General features: G+C 38.2%; 1 protein-coding gene across 1 annotated transcript in view; it reads left to right on the top strand.

Moving 5' to 3' along the window:
* The window catches only part of LOC122970319, an 80,580-nt gene that overhangs the window by 23,131 nt on the left and 39,974 nt on the right, over positions 1 to 17,475 (top strand). The window contains exons 4-6 of the mRNA XM_044336450.1: positions 8,815 to 8,940; positions 13,614 to 13,726; positions 17,009 to 17,125. Of these exons, the coding sequence (XP_044192385.1) occupies positions 8,815 to 8,940; positions 13,614 to 13,726; positions 17,009 to 17,125 (356 nt within the window). The remainder of the gene's footprint in view (positions 1 to 8,814; positions 8,941 to 13,613; positions 13,727 to 17,008; positions 17,126 to 17,475) is intronic.

Genomic DNA, 17,475 nt, shown 5'->3' with positions numbered 1-17,475 from the left:
CTTTCAGGTCAAAATATGCCAGAATACTATATCTCTACTATATTCTTTTTGTCATGCTCTTTTATTATATATGTTTTATATTTATGATTATTACATTTCCCCTCATTCCCTCATGTAATCATCCTGACGTCTGTCGGCTCTCGTCAGGCTGCGACTGTAAAAGCACATTTGTTCTTAATGGACTCGCCTTGTGAAATAAGAATCAAACTGATAAGTAAGATTATTCCGCCGGACCTTTAATCTCACAGGTACTCATGTGATTCAACATGAATATATTCAGAACAACAAAGGAGGCAGACGGCTCGCTCTGCATCACCATCAACTCCTGCTCCCACCGGCTGTTAGTGCATTGTGGTCCCTGTAGTGCGCACCATACGGGTATTCAGATGTTGGGTCGTAGTTATAAAACATGAGGTGATTAAGACTGACATTGTAAAGTCTTTTTGTGAAGTCTTTACCAGAATATCTTTACCAAGTAACCCTCCAATCAGGATGGGCTCCTCTGGGGAAAAAAAGCCAATTAATAACCAATTTATTTAAAAAAAGAAAGTAACCTAAGAGAAAAACCTAACCTAGCCAAAAGGTGTCTAAGGGAGGAGAGAACACCAGCAACAGCGCTCCAAAGGGTTTTTTGAAGAGACACCCAGAGTCCCAGGTGTTGCCAGTGTTCCTGATGACGCTGCCACACCCACCTCCAGTACCTGCAGAAACAACAGAAAGCAGCCACACAAACTGAAGCCAAAGGCAGACTGGGCAGAGAGGATCGTAACACCTTAGAACTGTAATCAAAGGTCCCCAGGAGTGAAAATGATGAAAATACATCCTACAGACTCAAGTTGGTGGTTCATTAGTGATCCTGAGATGTAAATATATTCAGATCTGTCATTCAAATACTCTGATGTTGATCATTGTTCTCTGTGTTTGGGATTAACAAACATATTAATGAATGAAATGAGGGCTTTGTCTCATGATAAGCATTAAGAACATGGTTATCAAGTGTGTCATATTTAGTGCTGATTGTTAGAATTGAAGTTGTTTTTAGTTGGGAACAGTTCTGTTTGAAAGAGTGGTTTGCTTACATGCACACGGCAAAGTAAACATATTTATGCTCATATAGGCTCATAGTAAGAGCTCACAAAAGGGCATTTCTATTCATGTTAAATCCCTTAACTCTGACACAATCAATTTTCACCACATTTTGCACCACATACATCAGTCAGACTGTGTTACAACACTGCCTCCTCCATTGTTTTGTCATTTAAGAGTGCATTTCTAAGCTACAAACATATATCTTGTGCTTGAAGCAGCAGTACCGGCATTAAAACAAGTGAAGAGTCTTTCTCTGGGTAAACACCTTTGTACATGCTGTGCACGGTTAGAGCTACCTTAAAAAACAGCCGTACTCGTATTGCAATATTTGTAATGCCAGAGTGGTCGACTCCCTCACGCTTCCAGAACAAAAACCATCAAAGAAGCGACGTTTCGGTGGTTCCATCAATGCCTCGTAAAACGCTATGACCGAAACACACAGAGAGCGAGATTCCATTCTCCTGTGCACTTGTCTTACAGGTGTGCATTAGATTACATAATATATGCGCATTGTATTTGCATAATGAAGTCTACAAGCACATACCGTGGAAGCACTATGACCGAAAGAGGAGGGAGACTCCATATGGGAAAATTCAGGTTGTCATAGGTTCCATATGGAAACTAGAATATTCATAGAATCTATGTGAACTTCTTAATTGAAAAATACATCACACTAATTACTATCCATAATCGTATGTTAATGTAAATGTCATTCATACTATGTCCTTGTAACTGTAAAGTTCTGGCTCTCTCTGCAGACATCAACTAAACCTGCATTAAAAATTCAGGATGCGGTGGTCTCTCTCTCTTTAAAAGGATTAATGAACATGAGATGATTTTTTTTTTTTTGGGGGGTTACTGCCGCTCTCAGTGTTCAGAGAACTAAGGTCATCCGTTTGAATCCCTGGGCCTGCTGGGAACATGTTGGCAAGCAAAATGAATAAATAATGTTGTCACTTAACTCAAGCTACTGCTGCTAAAATGCCCTTGAGGAAGGGCACATAAACCTCATTAACCCCAACCTTAACCCCATCTGCTCCAGTGGATCTGCTCATTGGCTCCAGTACCAGACTATAGTTGTACCTGGCAGCTCCCGGGTGTGAATTTTAAAGAGCATATGTCTCTTCTCGACTTTGCCTGGTTAAATACGGGTATAAAAATAGATCAGTTGTTGTCCTAAAATTGATATATAGCTGCTGGAAACCAAACACTAGAGCTCCATGAGAGAGTGCTTGAATGCAAAATAAAACAATAAAGCTCTTCACGTCTTAACTCAAGGATGACAGCTCTTTGAAAGCGACACGCAGCTGCTTTACATTCCTCACCCACCGGAGTAATAGAAAATAAATCAAACGCAACCTTCGGTGTTTGCAGAGCACTACGTAATTATTTACACACTTAGTCTGCCAAGGCAATTTTGATTGAACCAAAGGGATATACAGTATGTGACTGGATTAAATCCAACAGATGGTGCAAAATTATAAACTCACTTGTCGAGACAATTGAAAATGAGCAGACTCGTACAGCATACATGCAAATAAATCAAGTGCTATGTACACTGCTTGACAGCACAGATAACTGAAAACAATTATAAAAATAATAAAGGAAATAACAATTATTACCTCCTTAAGCTAAGCAGATGCTTTTAGTTGTGGGAAAAAAAGAACTTGTTGGGTAAAAAACAACTATTTTCATTGCTTGGTCCCTCCTCTCTTGTTGATGTTGTGCTATTCAGTAAATTCAGCTGGTGTTGTCTTTGGTTAGAAAAAGACTTCATACCAATGAACACATCAAGCATTTTAAAATCACTTTTAAATGACTTCCCTCAGGCTGCATTGAACAAATGCTGTGTGACAGAGAAGCTCAGCATTACACTCTGAATGTTTTACACAACAACACATTTCACACAAGTTTCAAACAACATAAAAAGATCACGAAAATATTCACAATACGAAGTTGAGGAAAATTACTGAGTCATAAAAGGTCTAATAACATAGTTCAACTTTTTATGTCCCCATTATGTCTAATAAAAATCAAGTACAGGTCATAAAAATGTTAAATTTCCTAGTAGTGAACTGCCACACTGCTGCAGTTGCGTTCCCTTTGGCGAACAAATTCCCTTCCTTTTGTGAAGAATTTAACAGAGTTTACGAGTTTGTTTTATAAAGTGCTGGAGCCAAAGGATGAAGCTTTTTAAAGTTTTCGATTCATTATTTTTGTTGGCGACACAGTTTTTGTTCATAACATGCGACTGAAATGCAGACGACACAAAGGTTGTGTTCAAAATCACTCCCTCATTCACTACGACTACTCTGTATAATAGACGTAGTTTACTCAATATTGAGCAGCAAATTGAGATCTCAAACTCGATCATCAGAAAATAATGCATCGTAATTATGAATGAAGCAATCTCTGCTGTGATAAAATGAACACTTGGGCTGTAATCCCTTTTGTCTGATGCACTGCTGTCTGCGTGGTCACCATATTAAAACTGTCATATTAAACTGTAGATTATGTTACATAACGTTAGCTAATGGGCTCGGAGTTAAACCTGCAGTGCAGAACTTTTACATATAAATGAGCCACATGAGTTCACACAAGGCTGACTGAGCGTTGCCAGATAAATCTCTCTGTATTTCACAATATAGAGAGCTTTAAATCTGGTGTTGGTTTTGACATTCCTACGCTGGCTGGATGAATGCACACTAGAGACTTCCGCTAGCTGAGCGGCTAACTTCCGGTTAGCTCTCCACTAACTAGAATGGTGATAAAATAATTTAACCATGCGGCTCCTCTAGACTTTCCAAAATGTTATTGGACCGAATAAATGAAATTCTTATAGTGAAACGAGTCATTTTGCAGGGGTTGTGTGACACTCAAAACAATTTATCCACCATTTTACAGCTGCAACAGTAGCGCCACAGTAGGCTACAGCGGAGCCTATGACATAAGCATGTGTCTATAGTAATTTTGTAATAACTCTCACTGCCAGAAGGGGGAGACAAAAGTCCCGCACTCCAGCTTTACCTTACTAACGTTAGTCCGTTATAACTTCAGTCACATATGCATAGGAAGCTCCAGTCTGTTATAAATCTAGCATAACATTAACGTTATGCTAACTTGCTTGCAAATAAGTTATTGAATTAACATACAAATCAAACGAAATGTACCTTGAAAACACATGAAACATTAGCTAAATAACAACACACCAAAAAAATACCGGTGCCTCCATCACCAAACCAAGTGGAGAGATGAAAGAGCAGTCTACACATTCACCGCTACGCTAAACTGCGCCCGGAGCTTTCAAGCGTGGCACCGATGTGCGTTCATATGCTACACAGTGAAGTATTGACCCTTCCTTCCTTTTATAGTTTCCTTGTGCCAAAAATAAGACCTTACAATTCCCAATTTTAAAGCAGCATTAATTTATGTAGATGAAATCACAACAACACAAGCTCCCACAGCTGCTGTTTACTTTTTGTTCACAGTACTAATAGTTTTCACTGTTGATCATAAATGGTGCATGTGTGCAGTGAATCACCAAAACACATTAAAAGGGGATTTTGCATAATCATTAAAGTAAAATGACTGCCAAAATATTCATTTTCATCAAAATACTTCAATATTGATTGCTGGGAATCATGCTTTTCGGCCAAAACCCACCATCTGTGAGCTGATAACAAGGACTTTTTTCCCTTTTTTCCCTCCTTTTTTCTTCTTTTCTTCTCCTTCTGTGATATTAATATCATATTGGTATTGAAGTTTGTTTGATTCAGCTTTTTATGGTTCAGAAAATATCTCATTTTGGCTTTTCAGGTAAATAATTTGCATGATTACTTGATTTTTATACAGTATATTTACCAAATCTCATTAGATATCTATCTAAATCTAATTTTAAATAGCTTAAGTGTGATGGAAATTACTTCATTTTCTGAACCTGTGATATTGCCACTGCAACCAGCCAAGGTGGAGAGAAAACCTGCAGCCTCACAGCCCTCCATGGCGCACACTTTGACAGGCCAGCCTTAAAAGCATATTAACTCTGTCTGGCAGTAAGTTTAATGGATAAATCCTGAGCCTCTCCACCTGCTCCCTCACCGTACAGTACGTCACTCTGCAGGGGAGCATCAGCTAAAAGCCTTAAATTTTAAACAGTGCTTGTTGCTCTTTGGTATGTCAGCACAGCGTCGAGTTTGATTTAACGTCTCTTCCTGGATGTAATACAGAGAGACGGAGGTGTTGATGAGTCGACCCAGCAGCTCAGTCCGTCTCTCCGGTGCTGTTTGATTAGCGTTACAGCTGCCACAGCTGCTGTAGTCAGTGTTGGCAGCAAATCCCTCACTAATTTAGCGAATCTCAGAAGTATCTGCTGGTTTCCTCGGTAGATACTTCTGAGGTTACACTGACACCCATCTCTTAAGAAGGACAAGATGAGGGGAGACAACTCCCCTCCTTTATAGTATAAGACTGCTCATTTTCTTTGTCATGCAGTCAAGGAATGCCAGTCTTTTCTTAAAGGAGAAGGAGAAGTTAACAGTATGTTTTATAAACTCTAGACTTAAAACCTCTCCCTGGACACATCAGTGTGTAGTAGGGGTGTGCCCGAATACAAATACATTATTCGGCAAAGCACAAATAGTGGGTTTTATAGGAATATTTGTTTCATACAAATATTTTAAAAGTTATTTGTTTTTTGGAGAAAAAAAAAACATGTCAAATACCAGTTCACAGGTCGGTTACATCATTATCTCAGTCTCCCTCCTCTGCTCCACTGTTACGTCTATCAGGGGTAAGTCCCAAGGGGACTCTTCATAACCTGTTGTTCCCCTTCTCCTTTCCACAAAGTTAGATTGTAAAAAATAGGCAATAAATGAAGAGTGCAATGCAAGAATTGCCTTTGAAGTTCCTCTACCTGTCACATGGTGTGCTGTGTTATGGGTGTATAAATAGGTAGAGGTCTGCCTGCAATGAGGCGATGAGTAAAGTTTTAGCTCAGTAGTCAGTGCAGTCGTCTATGATCTGGGAGACTACAGTTCGAGACCTGGTGTGGGGACCTCCTTCATAAGGTAGTTTATTCATGAACACTTATTGTAACACTTTGATTTTCTAAAATTAAAAGTGTCATAAAAACAAAAACAGGATTTTAAAACCTCTTTTCACTTTTATTCAAATACAAATACAAATAATTACATATATGTGAAAAATGTTATTTGTCTAACTTGTCAATTTGTTATTGTTTCTCTGTTTGTCTTGTTTTTATGCTATTTTATTCCTCTTTGTCCTCACTGTGGGAAGGCAGGAAAAAACCTACTGGACAGTTTCTAAACTGAGTCATTTCCACAGCTGGTAACGTTTTAAAAGCTGTATTTAAGTTGCACTCAACACATCTCAGGTACGCGAGCTCAGGGTGTTGCAGTAAATGTTAATGTTTCTTGTTAAATGGTAGTGTTTCTTGTATATGGTGTTATCTTGATCCTGAGGAATCGCTCTCTCATTCTGCCTTGCACAGAGATGTATGGTAAAATGACAATAAACTTGAAACCAGCATCCTATTCTTACAATAGTTAAAATTTAAAATGATTCTGGTGGTGTAAATTGTTTTTATTAGAGAAAACAATCATGGTGTACATTGGTGCAGAAATGCCATGAATGTTTTTTTTTTGTTGTTCTGACTCCTGTGTTGAGACATGTTTTGTCTCTGATAACCACAAACACAAGAAGAGTTTTCTCTTGTCGGCAGATGGTATTTATTGTGTATCTGATCTGAGCACAGTGAGACCAACAGCTGAGAGCATCTCTGTACACAGAATCGAACTTGTTTGTTTTCAGCTCTCTCTGCCTCATAGCGTGTTCTATTCATTGTCTCATTGCCTTTGTTCAACCTCACTTTAATGCATGAAAATAACTTTTTCGCACATCTGCCAAAGGGCTTATAAACTGGAGCAGTTATAGGAGAAAACTGATGAGGTGGAGGTGAAAAAAACACCAAAATACAAAGCGTAATGATGTATTATTGTTATTTTCTATAACAGGATGCCTTGGAATGTATTATCAAGCTTATAGTGTATCACGGCCATTACTGCAGGCAAAAAGAAAGCAATTTTTATAAAGTCATATTGTTTTATAGTTCTCTTGTAGTCAGTTTAACCTAATTTAAGGTCACTGTCAGAGTCACTAGTGAGAGTTAACTGTAGAAAGTTCTGTTGCTATAGAAACTTGCATTTAATTATCTCCGGGGCACTAATCATGAACAGTGAGCAGAAGTACAGTACTGCGTGAAAGGTTTCTAAAAGTAAAGATTGGATGCTTTTAAAAATAATGTCATGAATAGCTTTTTATTCATCAATAAACCTCATACAAAGTGCAGTAAATAGAAGAAACCTGAATGAAATCAATATTTGGTGTGAGCAGCATTTAGGCGTCTCAGCTGCTTCTGTCTCTTCATGTTAGTCCCAGACTGACTCCATGATGTTGAGATCAGGGCTCTGTGGGAGCCAGACCATCTGCTGCAGGACTCCTTGTTCTTCTTGTCACTGAAGATAGTTCTTTATGACTCCGGCTGGATGCTTGGGATCATTTCTCATACTGCAGAATAAATTTGGGATCGATCATATGCTACCCTGATTGTATTGCGCTATGGATAAGAATCTAAACATCTAAAATGCAGACAATGTTTGCACAGTACTGTATGCTCAAGGTGTCTGGTTTGGTCACAACTATTTTCTGTGGTCATGGTATAAGTATAGAGCACAGAAACACAGTAATGGTCAGACGGGGGTAATATTTTACTAATGTCCCTCTTACCAAAGAATGAATATATATACAGACGGGTGACAAATCAAAGGAAAAACAGGTCTGAATGCTTTTGCTGGCATGGTTTGGGTCCACTTGTCCCCTTAGAGGGAAAGGTCACTACAAATCAATACAAAGTTGTTGTGAGACATCACCTTTATCCTATGATGAAACCCTTCTATCCTGATGGGAGTGGTGTCTTCCAGGATGACAATGCCCCAGTTCACAGGACACGAGGGGTCACCGAATGGTTTGATGAGTATAAAAATGATGTGAATCATATGCTATGACCTTCACAGTCACCAGATCTCAACCCAACTGAACACGTATGGGAGATTTGGACTGTTGTGTTGGAGAGCGCTCTCCACCACCGTTATCAAAACACCAAATGAGGGAATATGAGGGAAAAACACACCTGAGCTGCAGTGTCTTTTGTGCAGAAAGACACATGGTTGGAAGCGGGAAATGAACAGTAGTCTCCAGTGGCAAATCTTTTTGTCGTCTTGCCAACTAGCTAGCCATCCCCCAAACCTGCCTCCTCCTGATAAGGAAGTCACCTTATATTGACGTCACCTGAACAGCATCACTTCCCCGAGTCATCTTTGCCGACCTATACTGTCGTTTTTCTGTGAAGATGGGCTGAACCAAATCACTAAATTATTCTCAACAACTATCTTGTCTCATCTGTGATACTGTTATTTTATTTTTCTTTTTAATATACTTGCAGAGAGACTGCAAAGTAAGGACTATAGTGTAACCTGTTGCTTTGTGCGTATGAAAGTAAAGTCTTTGAATCATGAGTCTTATCCACTGTTAAAAAGTTTTTTGTCCACAGTCGAGCTATGAGAAACAGTTTTCTATTTATTAAAGATGAGAGGCAAACTTCTGAAACTTTATCTGATATTTGCATGTGTGTGTTTGTGTGTGTTACAGAGCCCTACAGCCCGGCAGTGTGGGTGATGATGTTTGTGATGTGCCTGTCGGTGGTGGCTGTCACCGTCTTCATCTTTGAGTTCTTCAGCCCCGTGGGATACAACCGCAGCCTGCAGAGCGCCAAAAGTAAGAGACGGAGTCACTCCGGCGTCGGCACGCCAATCAACCCGCTGCCACTGCTCATTTCACATTATTACCAACTTGTCACTTCGTCAGTTATGTAAGCGAAGGGGGGCTGATTTGAGGAGGGCATTTGCTCAAATTATACAAAGGGTCCCACTTTTTTTCCACTGCATATGAATCAAAACAATCACCTCACGCCCACGATCCAGCTTATTTATTTTTAACGAAACAAACACTGACAGCAGGGTGGTGGTTGATTTTGACATTTTTACAGTACTTGTCAGTTCATCATCTATTCCAACTGTTTACTGGCTGCGCCTTTGTGCTGCTACATTCATTTTAAATAATCATCTGGAAATGTTGTTCATTACTTTCTAATAAAGTGACACATTTGGAATTACACTGAATTGGAGTGACAGGAAGGTTTGTTCATTACAAACCATTACAAATTACTGGCAGCTGTGGCTCAGAGGTAGAGCGGGTCACCCACTAATCAGAAGATCAGCGATTTGATCCCTGTCTCCTCCAGTCCACATGTCAAAGTGTCCTTGGGCAAGATACTGAACCCCAAATTGCTCCTGAAGGCTGTATCATCAGTGTATGAGTGTATGTGTGAATGAGCATTAGAAACTTGTCCTGATGAGCAGGTTGGCACCTTGCATGGCGCCCTCTTTCATCAGCATATGAATGTGTGTGTGTGAATGGGTGAATGTTGGCATTTAGTATGATTTCTGTATGCTTTTTTTCCCCCACACATTGTTTTTAATCTTACACTTTCTACCTCATAAATATAATTTCTCCTCCCACTGTATTTCATTTCTCTCATTCTACAAAACTTCTAGAAACTCTATATAGTAAAGAGTTTCTAAGTTCAAAGGTCCATTTACTAGATTGCACCAATATCATACATCACTTTTGTTGGGACCCCTGTTTTTAGAGTGTATCAGCCATTATCTCAACATATTAAATCAACATCTTAAGTTCTAAGACAACCTGGGAAAGATTGAGGAGGCCACTTGTGCCAGACACGAAAGACCATCCTTGAACTGAGAAATGGGGAAATCTCCCCTCAAAGGATGAGGCTGGCAATTTTCTTATTGTCAAGAAATCTCATGTGCAAAGCCAGACCGACAATGAACTGATCTACTTACAAGTATTGTGTGTGTATCCAAAGCCTGATATATCTTATTCCTTTGTGCTGTAGTCCTCTGTTGTCCAAAAACCTATTAAAAATGTCAATGAGTCACACCGCTACACTGGGTGACATGTTCCTTCACCACAAAGAGTTTGGGCTTGTTAGTTTGTTTAGAAATGGTTCCATTTACAGTGCTTTGCTAGCTTGTTGTGCTACATATCAAAATCTGTTGACTTTGTACTAGCTAGCCGCTATGTGAACAGAATTGAGTTCCCTCACATGGCAGTGGCATCTGCATTACAAAGATCTACTCTCTAGGAACTGAAAATGTGACCCATTTCTAAATAAACAACCAAGCCCAAACTCATTTTGGCAAAGGAACATGTCACCCAGTGCAATGGTTTGACTCATTGATGTGTTTTTAATAGTTTTTGGACAAAAACGGAGGTCTACAACAGAGAGAAATAAGATAGATCAGGTTTAGGATGCTCACACAATAAATGTAAGTAGATCAATTTATTGTTGGTTTGGCTCTGCACATTATATTTGTTGACTATGAGAAAAATATAGAAAAATGCCTACCATATCCTTAAATATGACCACTTTTTATCATGTGACTTCCATATGAAGACCACCCAGATGCAGCTGAAAGCGGTGGACTTTTGAGTTTAGATTATCTTTACAATAAACATCCTAGACACAGAGACTGTTGTTGGCCACAATCTTGAATGCTTTAAAATGACAAATCATTTCTTTAAAGTATATTTTGTCAAAGCTTTGAGATATCCATCTAAGACCCAAATACAATAGAGGTGAATTGAGTTTTCATTGATGGCGCCCAAAACATCAGACAGTTTTCTAAGGGACTACTTTTAACTGAGGAATAATTCCACTTTGACCAGCCTTTTGCTTCTGGAAAGACATATTGCTGTTGATGTTTAGAAATTTAAATCACCTCTGTTTTGTTGTAATGGTAGAAGAAAGTACGGCAGTAATTATCAACCAAATTAAATTAGGGGTGTGCCCGAATACAAATACATTATTCGGTAAAGCACAAATAGTGGGCTTTTTTTTTTTTTTTTTTTTTTTTTTTTTTAAAAAAATTTTTTTAAAAAAAATATTATAAAAAATATTTGTTTTTTTGGGGAAAAAAAGCCCATGTTAAATACCAGTGCGCAGGTTGGTAACATCACTATCTCCGTCTCTCCCCTCTGCTCCGCTGATACATTTATCAGCTGGTCTCAACGAGGGGAGTCACATCCACCTGCTACATGATGCACATTTCCTAATTTGGACATCACTTCTGGAGTTGAGGGTGTTCCCCAGAGATAAAGCTGAGCTACTGATACATGCAAAGTGTTCCTGATGGACTCTTCATAACCTGTTGTTCCCCTTCTCCTTTCCACAAAATTAGGTTGTAAAAAATAGTCAATAAATGAAAAGTGCAAAGCAATAATTGCCTTTGAAGTTCTTCCCTACACGTTACACGCTGTGCTGTCTCTGTGTTATGGGTGTATAAATAGGTAGAGGTCTGCCTGCAATGAGGCGATGATTAAAGATATAGCTCAGTAGTCAGCGCAGTCGTCTGTGATCTGGGAGACTACAGTTCGAGACCCAGTGTGGGGACCTCCTTTGAAAGGTAGTTCATTCGTTAGCACTTATTATATTACTTTGATTTTAATAACAACAAAAACAGGATTTTTAAGCTTCTTTCCACTTTTATTCGAATACCGATACAAATACAAATATTATCAACAAATATAGATACAAATACAAATACAAATACTGGCCTCTCTGCACATCCCTATTATCTATATGACAACATAGCTTTAAGCATAGTTTTAAGTAAGATGATTTGGGTGAACTGACCTTTCAATAAATGGTTTCTCTTCTTTTCTCCTCCAGCTTTCAAAGTTTTAATGAGCTGTAAAGCAATATGAAGTCTGCTATGGACCTTGATAGATTATTCTCTTCCTTCTTTTCATTACATTCATTTCATTTTCTTGCATACATTTAGTTCTATTTCCCTTTCAGTGCAGAAAAGTTGACAACTCAGTAGATTCTTCATACCGTCATATTCACTCTTTCTTTACCTTCCAATTTATACTTGCAGAGAGCCATGTGTCTCTTCATCCAGTAGAAAGAAATGCATGGCGACATTTCATCTTAAATTACCAACTACATTCCTCTCTGTTTTTTCTATTTTGTCTCTCATTCTTCTCTCCCGTCTGAAACGTTGAAACTTCACAGTGTGATAATTCTAGTGCCAGGTTTAATCTTTAATAACTCTATATAGGTCTTTCCACTACCCCCACTTTGACTCAATCTCCCCTGTTTGAACTTCCAACATCACACAGTTCTTAGATCACTGTAGGGAAATGTGTCCCTGCAATCACTGCAACCCAAGATTATAATGAATGTACTGTACACTATAAAACGTGGACACTGCTGTTTACATGCTTTTGTGTCCTAGCTACTGTTGTTGTTCATGGTTTGGATGAGGTTTCTGTAGTTCCAATGAAGGGGGATCTTAATGCTACAGCATACAATTATATTTTACACAATATTACAAATTATATCTTGGGGAATACCATTTCCCGTGTATACATGACAATGTTCCACTGCAAAAAATGACATCTATAAAGAAAAGGTTTTCTGAGTTTGTCCTACACAGAATCCCTAAGTCAAGTCAAGTCAATTTCATTTGTATAGCCTAATATCACAAATCACAAATTTGCCTCATGGGGCTTTACAATCTGTACAGCAATACAACATCCTCTCCTTAGACTCTCAGTTTCGGACAAAGAAATACTCCCCCAAAAAACCCTTTAACGGGGAAAAAAATGGAAGAACCCTCAGGGAGAGCAACAGGGGAGGAATCTCTCTTCCAGGACAGGCAGACATGTAATAGATGTCATGTGAAGTATTGACCTCAACCCCATTCAACACCTTTGGGATGAACTGAAGAGATACCCAAACATGTTTTAGGGCATATAAAATCCTCTGCTTGGAATAATAAAATGTGTCTGACATGTTTTTTCACAAAAATTCTTAAAATAGCATTCTTTCCTTCTACCTCATTAAAATCCAGAATCTAAAAATATGCATATGTTTCATTTCAAAAGTTGAAATGCTGGACACAACTTGTCTCCTACTTTACTGAAAAGTCCATTCTCAGTGTTCAAGGCTTCAAGTTTCCACATCACACTTTTGTAAGTTGCATACTGGACCACGATTGGCTCCAAACTAGTTGTGATGTCACAAATCATGTCCATAGGTCCCTTAAACTCCAATTTAAGGTGAGCACAGAGACACTTTCTTTCTTCAGCAGATGAATGTGAAACTCTGCACATACATTATTCTGCACAGTGAAGCTCAAACATCCAACTGAAGGAACAAGAAGAAAAGTACATTTTTGACTGGAGGGGGACTGTAAGCAAATGACGTAATGAGGAAACAGGAATATATGTTTGGTATGAGTGATCTGAATCTCCTAAAAGAAACTGTTCTCTCTTGAACCCTGTCCTCCTCTCTTTCTCAGAGTCGGGTGGATCTAAGTTCACTATAGGGAAGTCAGTCTGGCTGCTGTGGGCTTTGGTCTTTAACAACTCTGTGCCTGTGGAGAATCCCAGAGGAACCACCAGCAAGATCATGGTAATCACTCCACCTCACTCACTCACTGACTGACTGACTGCCAGACTAATCAGTGGATTGATTTGCTGATTGCTCCATTGTTTAATTTATTTAGTGGTTAAATCACTGGTAAACACATAGCCAGCAGTAATTTGATGATTTGCATTTAAAAAAAAACAAAAACAAAACCTGTGTGAGTCTAGGTTTTTTAGATGTCTAATAATCTTTGTTTCAACAGCATTTAAAGGACAATATGTTTGGCATATACATTGCATTGCATTTTCCACTATATTCAGCCTCGTTTTGACATCTAGGTGTCTTTTTAACTAGATCTTTTTTAACTCATCAATGCTTCCTGGGTAGCATTAGTTGTCAATTAAGTTTTTTAGTTACTTTAATAAACTATATGACTATTTGATTGGTTTATTGACTTCATACGTTTACTGACAAGTAAAAATATAATATACCACCACTTCATCTACAACTTTTAATTAGTTTCAGGTGTTTCTGTCCCACACACACCAACATTAATTTGCATCATAAAAACACAAACTAAAACTCACAAGCTTCATAAGCCGGTGCAATCAGTTTGAGAATGTTTTTTTTTCACTTGTTCATTTAATACCTACTGTTTACTCTCTGCCCTCACGACATGAAAAGAAAAATCAGTTGAACGCCTCCTCCCTAGTTTTGTGTAGACCCCAGGAAGAGTAGCTGAAGTTTTCTGCATCAGCTAATGGGGTTCCTTATAAAATCAAATCAAATCTTCTACTGCAGAGTTAAGAGCCACAGGAGGTGAACAACTCGAGGTGTCTTCCTCTTTTCTGCCTGTCTGCTTGAGTTCTTTTCACAACAACCCTAATCATCTCAAGAGCTCATTAACTGCTCAATAGGCTTTTACAAGAGGGGGTCAGAAGAGAGAAGAAAAAGCTGATTCTTTTTTAGTTCTCTTTTCTTTGCAAATGTTGTAGTTTTTAGTTAAACTGCTGGTTTGTAGGCTGTGTGCAACTCTGCAGTTAGAGCACGACAAACGGTCCTATAGCACATCCTACCTTTTCCCCTTCATTCAACTACAGAAGAGTTTTTTTTAAATACACTGAAGAGACAACTGTGTGAATATTTTGATTTGACAGCAGCATCACTCCAAATCTGATCTATTGCCAGTTAAAATATCTGCAGGTAATTACTTGCAAAAAACTCCCAAAAAACCAAAAACAAAACAAAATAAAACTAACCTTTATAATAAAGGCTTATTCTCCAAATGACCTCCATTCATTAGTTCATTTTTCATACCTGCTTAAACCTATTCCAGGTCATCAGTGTCTATCCCAGCATGCATTAGATGGATAATTGACAACCGTGTATTACTGATATTACACATTAAAGTTTTAATAGGTCTTACATTGCTCCAAGGATCATAAAACACACCAGGGAACCATTGTAAACCAGGAAACCGTCCTTCAACCCTCACGTTAGGACGAATCCTCCTGCTGAAGTGGGGTCGTATGAGGTACTTATCCATAGTCAGTGTATTACCTGCAATAGATTTGGGTCGGCATGCTCCCAGTTTGGAGAAACAGACAGGAGTATTAGCACGGAAGCTAAGCAATGTACTGCTGTGGATGGGGACAGCAGCCAACTAAATAAAGACGCACCTAAAAATCAGTGTTTGCTATATTTAGAATATTTTCACCTCCTTACCTCACTGTCAGATAGCCTTTTACTTTCGCATTATATCTTCTCCAAATCTATACAACCCTTCTTCAAAAAATACAAACTATTCCTTTATTCCTCATACTTTTTTTTCAAAATTACACCTCAGTTGCCTGAGCTAAGAGTGTACATTTTTCATCTTATTCATTAAGAAAATTATGCAAATGAATTGTTGGCATAAACACAGAGTACTGTGGAAGCAAATAGCCCCTTTCATCACTGACTGCAAGTATAAATTTGATGTTAGTACTAATCCATATTTCTCACTTGCTTCCTGGCTGGATGTGTTAACAGTGCAGCATCTTAGAGAAATAAAAGCAGCACTTATGAACAATGAAATGTCTCGACACCAAACCTTTCAAAGGATCTTTTATCTGTGCTACAGAAATGCGTGTACCCAGATCCTTTACGAAGAGGCAATACCACAATGTAAAAAATACCACATTACAGATGAAGGTCCTGTATTCAAACATTTTCTTGGGTACAAATAAGTTATGAAAACTGTACTCAAAGTACAAGGATGGAGATATTTTACATTTTGGTTATCATCATGAAATGTGTTGGAGTGAGCCGAGCTTGCTGTTCATCTGGGTTTCCAACCTTTATGCTTCATGAAGCATCAAATATTTTCATATTTTTTTTGCAATGTACAAGTAACTACAGCTGTCAGATACTGTAAATGTAATAGAGTATAAAGTATTTTCTAAGGCAGCATATTGCCGCCATCATGGGAAAAAATATTGTTTCTTCTTATAACGAGAAACTTTCCTTTTCATGTTTTAACAAGATATTTTTTATATTATTCTGAGATATTTTCTCATTATTAGTAGGTACCAAATTATTTAGAAACTTGTAATAACAACACATCACTTTATTTTGTTATATCACAAAACATCCTCATTATCTTACAAAATGGACATTCGTCATTAAAACAAAGTTTTCTTGTTATAACATAATAAGTTGTTATAACATTATTCCCAATAATAATAACGTTATAATTGTGAATAACATGAAAAATATCTTGTTTTAACATGAAAAGTATCTCATTAAAACAAGAAAAGTTTCTTGTTACAACAAGAGACTGAGCAGTAGTATAAAGTAGTATAAAATGGAAATACTCCAATAAAGGACAAGAACCTTACATATGCACTTTATTTATGTATTTTTATTTATTTATTTATTTGAGTGCAATGTTTAAATGCATGTGCTTTTTCACTTTCCACCACTGGTGCTGATTACATTTTTGACAGGGATATAATATTCATATGTATGACTGACGATAATGCTATGGCATGAAGATGTCAGGAGGGGAGTGCAAGAAAAAGAGAATTTCCCAGTAAAGTGTGACTTTATCATCATTATACATTTAAGTTCAAGTAGAGAAGGACAAATGCTGAAGTTGTATTGACATTTTTTTAAAGGCTGAAGTGTCATTCTGACAAATAAGACTCTACCCTCCAGGCAAGACAGAGCTTCAGCAGAGCTATGAAATGCCAAGAAGTGAAAATAATGTCACTGGAATCTTAAAATACTTCCATACCTGACAGACTCAGTCCTCATTGATCTTACTCTACCTCACTCCTCCTTCAGGTGCTGGTGTGGGCCTTCTTCGCTGTCATCTTCCTGGCCTCCTACACTGCCAACCTGGCTGCCTTCATGATCCAGGAGGAGTACATCGATACAGTGTCGGGACTGTCAGATAAGAAGGTAGGGAGGGAAGGAGGGAGGGGTGGAAAGATGGATGTGATGGGGTTGATTGATGGATGTATTCATAAACAGGTGGATGGCCAGACAGACTGATAGATGAGCAAGGAATTTAGCTTAGTTAGAAGTGACTTTAAAGTTTCCATAATGTCAAACTTTGAAAATAAGAACATTCAAGGCTTTTGTTAACCTTTAAAAGCAAACAGAAGCAGACGAGAGAGGGAACAGAAATGAAATCTTCCAACAAAGGTTGTTTTGTCTCTTCCAAAACGGGTGGATAACTTCAGAATAGCTTGAGTTCACAGAAAAGAAGTGAAATACTGTATATACTCCCTCAAACTCGTCCCTCTCCT

The sequence above is a fragment of the Thunnus albacares genome, chromosome 19, assembly GCF_914725855.1.
Source record: "Thunnus albacares chromosome 19, fThuAlb1.1, whole genome shotgun sequence".
NCBI lineage: Eukaryota > Metazoa > Chordata > Actinopteri > Scombriformes > Scombridae > Thunnus > Thunnus albacares.
The sequence above is the reverse complement of the archived record's forward strand: the minus strand, read 5'-3'. Positions and strand labels throughout refer to the sequence as shown.